Here is a 6,673-nt window from a genome sequence, read left to right on the forward strand (position 1 = left end):
TTCTATTGATTGCACTTCTACTGAATTTAATATTTGTTAACTTGTTCCACTGTGTCGTATTTTCTATTAAATGCAAGGGTGCTTGGTTTAGTGGTACGATTCTCGCGTAGACCTGTCCATGGTCGGGCGGTCCGGCTCGGCCCGATGGCCCGCCCGAAATATGGAAGGGTTTGGGTAAAAATATAGGCTCGAAATATGGGCTTGAGCAAAAAAACGAGGCCCGTTTAAAAAATGGGCCGGGCCTCGGGCACCACCTTTTTGGCCCAGCCCGAATATAATAAATATATATTTTTTATTTTTATTTTTTAATTTTAAAATACTTTTAAAATATTTTTTATTTTTTTATTTTTAAAATAATTTTTTAATGTTTATTAAAAAATAGGCCGAGCTCGGGCTTATGATATTTTCCGGGCCGGGCCAGGATAAAATTTCAGGCCCATATTTCGGGCCGAACCCGGGCCTAGGAGGCGGGCCAAAAAAATTTTCTGAGCCCGGCCCAACCCAGCCTAGGAGGTCTATTCTCGCGGTACCCCCTTTCCATTTCTTTTTATTTTTTAACATTTCTTTTAGTCATATATTTTACGAACCTAAAAATCCAATTTCATTTGCCTCCTCCCATAACCCTACTCTCCTCTCTTCCAAACCAAATTTCTGACGCAATGAGCAGATCCGGCCAACCTCCAGATCTCAAAAAGTATGCTTTTCTTCACGCTGATTTCAACACTTCTCTTTTCTTTATCCGCTATATTTCGATTTCTAATTTATACTATTGGTGTTATTTGTACGCAACAGGTACATGGACAAACAACTCCAGAGTAAGTTTTATCCTTTTTCCTTCTTTGCGATTACCCATTTCAGTTTTATGCTACTTAGTTTTACATTCATTTGATGATGCTTGCTTCTTGTGGTCGCTAAATTATACCCGAATTTGGTTAGCTAGGTTTCTCGTCCATGGTGATAGATGCCTCATTAAGCTGAGTCCGGTCGAGTCCAGTGTTTTGGCATATAAAGCTGAAAGGGTTCTAATTGTAGGTGTAATAGTTCAATTGTAATAGTAAGCGGGTGTCCTCTGTCCATTTTCTGTCAATTAATTGTGATTTAAATCTGGGTGCTTTTTTTTTGGGTGCTGTCTTTGCATTTTTCCCCCTCACTGGTTGGCTTATATGTAAGATTTGAGTCGGAAGTGACCGGCCCCATGGAATTTTTTTTTTTTTTTGTTTATTAGTGTTTGCATGTCCAAGAATCTATCATGTTGGTCATAATTGAAGTTTGAAATATTCATGTTTCAAAAGTAGGTTGAAGAATCCATGTCTTTGTTTGTTAGGAATTTACTGCTGATTCTTGTGTTGATCTCGTAAGTTGCCCACTAGGCGGACGTATGTAAGATAAGAAGTATAAAGGGGGAAAGCCTTGTAATACATATGCAGAACATAAAAAAAATTACTTTTTGTGGCCTATGAGCTTGCAGATTGTTGATTTACCTACATTGTAGGTTTGTAACATGCATGAGAAGGAATCGATTTAATTGTGTGAATTATACTGTTATTTGATGCTGCAGTCAAGCTGAATGCTAATCGGATGGTTGTTGGTACACTTCGTGGGTTTGATCAGTTTATGAATCTAGTGGTTGACAACACCGTGGAGGTGAATGGCAATGAGAAAACTGATATAGGCATGGTGGTGAGTCTTTTCCCCACCTTAAATACCTTGCTCAATGCTTAAATTGCCATTCAGGGGATATGCTTTCATATTTAGCCTTGTTTTAATCGATATCAATGAATCGCAGGTTATCAGAGGAAATAGCGTTGTTACTGTTGAAGCACTTGAACCTGTAGGCAGAATGCAGTGATTCGGTTTTTTCTACTGGAAATTCCGGAATCACTTGATGGTATCTGGTGGTTGGATAACATAGATGCTGGCCTCCTAGTTTGTGATGGACTATTAAATTTAATTAAGAACTCATAGGAACTTTAGACTGTTATTGGTGGATTCTGCTCCTTTTCCTTCTCTGTACCGGATTGATTGCCCTTGAGCATTCCGAATAGGGTTTTAATTGAATGTAGAGAAGGGTAGTAACAGTGAATACTTACCATCTTAAATGCTCAGGTCTAGATTGAAACTTATGGTGCATATGTTAAAGCTTGTTTCTATTCCTTGATGTGTTTTAATGCATCCATTGCCGTAGTTTGATAGCACCGTCCTATCTTTGTGCAATCGAACCATGATTCTGAGCCTCAACTCCTCCAGCTCTTAAAAGAACTAAATCAGCCTTTTATTATGGATCCTTACCCTAGATGGAACTGGTTTGGAGATATCAAAAGTGAGTGGAGGCTCATAGTACTGACTGACAAATGAGTATTCATCATCACTGTATGATTTCTCAACGAAAAGGATATTTCTTTGATGCCCAATCAATGCTTGTATTTCAAGTCTCAATTCCAAAAATTCTAAGCTACCGATACCAAGCCCCAATAGCATAACCGACGAAGCAAACCGAAAACCTGATTGTCCACATCAAGCAAGCCAAAACGCCCAACACCAAATACCGGTGAAATAAGTGGTTTTTCTTCTACTATATCCCTAAATTTTTTCCTCTTTTCAAAAAATTCCAAAAGAAATAATGTGCCCGTTTATTCAAATATCAGTTTTTATAATTTAGACTATTTTCATTAATGAAAGAGAATATGTAATTTGCCCTTAAAATTGTTCAATCTAAATTTTCTTTTGTCTTAGTTGCTAATTGAATTTGAATTCTATCACTAAGGTAAGTACCTTTGCACTATCATTGTTAGTTTGTATTGATGTGGTTTTGATAGTCAATCTGGTGTTGACATGTGGCAACCTCTTAATATGTCACATGCTAGACATAAATTTAAACATAAAAAATATTTAAAATTATATAAATTAATAATAATAAAAAAAGCAACTCTTTTTACATCAAGAATGAACCTAGGCTAAATGATGGTCCTAATTCATATATTTTAGTAAGTTTATATTTTTTTCTTTTTATTATAAAATATAAGTTTTTAGGTAATTATTATTTTAAATATATTAAAACATAAATTTAGACAAATATAAAAATATATAAAAAGCCTATAATATTTTTAAATATATATAATATAAATTTAAAAATTTTAAAAAATACAAATATAAAAAAATAATTAATTTATAAATTTATAAAAAAATATATAAAAGAACTAAAAGTCACATTTCCATTGAATTTGAATAAATTGTTGTTTAGATACATTTGAATCTAGATAACCATCTGTCTAGGATCATTCTTGATATAAAATTATTTTATATTTTATATTATTTTATATATTTTTTAAATTTTATATATTTTAAAAAATTTAAAATAATAATAAAATAAATTGACATTTTATAAAAAAAATACATATAAATTAATAAAAATGTAACGACCCGATTTCTAATGGTGTCAGTAATTGCGGTTTCGAGACCTCTTTTGTGTAAACTGTGACAGCCCAAAGTTGACCCTAGTCGGGAAGTGGTTTCGGGACCGCTAAACCGAGTCACCAAAATGTGTGAATGTGATACTTATTGTCTAGAATATGTAATTATGAATGTGTGAAAATTTCAAGCTTCAATTTGGTTGATTTCATGTGAATTTAGTTAATAGGACTTATGTGAGAAAATTCTAAAATGTGATAGGTCAATGTGTGAGGACCTATTAGTGCATATGGACAAAGGGGGGGCTTGCATGTCAAATTTCCCCGCTACTAGTAGTGGCCGGCCATGATGGGCATGATGCACAATTGTGCAATTTATTTTATGGAAATTATGGCATGAGTATGGCACAAATAAGATATGTTAATTTGTGTCATAAAATGTTGGGATAAAACAAATAAAATAATAAAAAGGAGTATGGTGAATACAAAAAAAAAATGTGTGTGTAGTTGTTTGTCCCCCCCCCATTGCCGTGAGCTAAAGAAGAGAAAGGAGAGAATTTTGTTCATCCTTTTCTCATCTTCATGCTTGCCGAAACTAGAAAGAAAAACAAAGAAAAATTTTCTCATCCTTTGGTTCATCCTTGGCCAAAAATTTTAAGGAGGAAAGAAGAAGAAAGGTGAAGAGATTCGGCCATGCATGTAGCTAGGCTAAGGTATGTTTGATGATGTTCCTTGAGATGCATGCATGTTTTAGTTGTTAGCTTGAGTTCTACTTGGCCCATGGTCTAAATCTTGCTATGTGATGGAATTGGCACTTGACCATGGATGCATCATTCTTGGTTGGTGTTTGATGTTGTGGTGATGAGGCATGAGGATGAGTTAAGATTCGGCCTAGGTGGAGGTTGTGTTAATGCCATTGCATGCAAAATATGAAGCTTGTTAATGATGCATGTGATGATGGCTTGATGATTCTTGAACCTCCTTTTTAGCATTTTTGTGTGAGCACATATGTGCATTGGTTGCTAAATGGAGAAGAATCGGCTAGCAAGATGTGTGCTAAGGCCGAATGTAACTTTGCATGTTGATGAGCAATGCATGTGTTAAATCGATGAAAAGGGGGAGGATGCTTTACTAGTGTGAGTATATGTGTGTATTAAGTGTTGAGATCGACCCCAAAAATAGACATGCATATTCGGCCAAGGGGAAAGAAATTAGCTAATATGTTGTGTTGATGCATGATTTTTGCATGTATGAGACTTTAATGTCTAATGTATAAATATGGGCTAAGTGCCTTGTGTTCATCTTTTTGATGCCTAAATGATGAAATCAATTTATTTGTTTGATTAAGCTCAAGAGCAAAGGGGAAATAAATCCGATAAAGGGAAGGAAAAAGTGGTTGAATAGCTAGCGGAATCGTTCGACAACACCCGAGGTAAGTTCTTGAGTAAGAGAGCTTAAATTACGATGTGATTAAATCATGCTCTATGTGTTGCTATTGAGCCGATTGTGCAAGGACGATATGTGCCTTGTGTTGAGTTTCGCAAATGAAAATGAAATATGAATGTGCCATGAATTATTGTTAGATGTGCATGATTAATTGAATGCTGTCCGGGCTAAGTCCCGAAGGCTTTGTGCTAAGCGAATATATCCGGACTAAGATCCGAAGGCATTTGTACGAGATACAAATTCCGGGTTAAGCCCCGAAGGCCTTTGTGCGAGATACTAAATCCGGGTTAAGTCCCGAAGGCATTCGTGCGAGTTATTAAATCCGGGTTAAGTCCCGAAGGCATTCGTGCGAGTTATTAAATCCGGGTTAAGTCCCGAAGGCATTGTGTGAGTTACTAAAACCGGGCTATGTCCCGAAGGCATTTGAACGAGGAGCTATATCCGGTTAAATCCCGAAGGTACGTGATTTGGTAATGAATGAGCTTGCTGTAAAATTCCAGCGAATACTCGAAAAACATCCCAATATGGGGATATGTTACGTATGTGTTGAATTTAATCGAGCCCTTACAAATAAATGTTCGCTCAGTTGATAAACGAGCTACCGGCCTTCGGCTAAGTTAGTCTATTGTGTATGTACATAAGGGTTGTTAATGTTGTGAAGCAAGTTTGTTATCGGTAAATTGCGTATTATGAAATATTCCATTTAGCTAAATGTGTGTTATTCTTTGTTTATGCTGGAATTCCTTGCTCAAAACTTACTAAGCATAAATTGCTTACTCGTTACACTGCTCCTCTGTTTTATAGATTTTTGGTTCTCCAGCTATCGGACTCGGGATCTTGAAGTCGAAGTCGCCCACACTATCAAAGGCTCTTTTGGGTACTATTTTGGTTGAATCTTGATATGGCATGCATAGGACTACCCATTGTTGTTTTTCGAGTACTTTATGAAATGTATAAGTGTACAGCCATGCGAAAATGGCTTGTAGAAGTGGAGTATGGCATTAGACCCTTCGTGTTTATGAATGTATAGATGGTTTCATGATGTAACTATAGTTGGAATGGAAGTGTTGAGCAAATGATCAGTCACTGGAATGGCTAAGTATGATCATATGTGGGCTTATGTATGACAAGGCCCTAGTTGGTCCATGAAACCCCAAAATAGGTAAGGTTTACTTTGAAAACAGAGGCTGATAGCAGCAGTGGTGTGGATTGGAAAAATCACAAGAATTCGTAGGAGTGGAATTAAATAGTGAATAAATTATGTAATCGAACCTTGATGAATCTACTTTCATATGAAAGTAACGAAACAATCATATGAACAGTACAGTAAGAGATATTCGGGTTCTTGTGGAACAGGGCCAGAACAGTTTCTGGATTCCCTATTCCGCCTTTGGAAATTCACTATAAATTGACCAGAGATAATTAGGGGTCATACCATATATGTATGGATTCCTCTCTGAGTCTAGTTTCCATAGAAAGAAACGGCATCAGTATTGAAGCTCTGTGCAGAGAGATATCCAAGTCGTAATGGGAAAAGGTCAGTGTAGTCGACCCCTGTAACATGGGAGACTTTGACTAATAAACTGTACTAATTGGCCCGACCAAAAATTCTAGAAAAAAATACATAGGTGGAGACATGAGTCTAGTTTCAGGGAAAAATCACAAAACTGATTTTCGAGTTGTGAAACTCAAGATATGATTTTTGAAGCGACTAGTACTCAGACTGGGCAGTGTCTGGAAAAATTTTTCAAAGTTTGTTAACATCTCGTGTCCGACTCCGGTGTCGGTCTCGGGTTCGGGGTGTTACATTTTATTGGTAT

The 6,673-nt window shown here is 36.3% G+C and overlaps 1 protein-coding gene across 1 annotated transcript; it reads left to right on the forward strand.

Moving 5' to 3' along the window:
• The first annotated feature begins 419 nt into the window (after positions 1 to 419).
• Positions 420 to 2,130, forward strand: LOC107899248 (probable small nuclear ribonucleoprotein G). The gene is made up of 4 exons (XM_016824909.2): positions 420 to 694; positions 793 to 815; positions 1,559 to 1,680; positions 1,787 to 2,130. Exons 1-4 carry the CDS (start codon positions 660 to 662, stop codon positions 1,847 to 1,849), a joined length of 243 nt encoding a protein of 80 aa, XP_016680398.2. The 5' UTR covers positions 420 to 659; the 3' UTR covers positions 1,850 to 2,130.
• Positions 2,131 to 6,673: the final 4,543 nt, after the last annotated feature.

The sequence above is a fragment of the Gossypium hirsutum genome, chromosome D04 (genome assembly GCF_007990345.1).
Source record: "Gossypium hirsutum isolate 1008001.06 chromosome D04, Gossypium_hirsutum_v2.1, whole genome shotgun sequence".
NCBI classification, from domain to species: Eukaryota; Viridiplantae; Streptophyta; class Magnoliopsida; order Malvales; family Malvaceae; genus Gossypium; species Gossypium hirsutum.

What these genes read in the sequence shown, in the direction of transcription:
- LOC107899248 (XM_016824909.2), top strand. Translation starts at nt 660, where the DNA reads ATGAGCAGATCCGGCCAACCTCCAGATCTCAAAAA. An exon ending in CAACCTCCAGATCTCAAAAA is followed by an intron (nt 695 to 792) that starts GTATGCTTTTCT and finishes TGTACGCAACAG; the next exon opens with GTACATGGACAAACAACTCC. An exon ending in CATGGACAAACAACTCCAGA is followed by an intron (nt 816 to 1,558) that starts GTAAGTTTTATC and finishes TTGATGCTGCAG; the next exon opens with TCAAGCTGAATGCTAATCGG.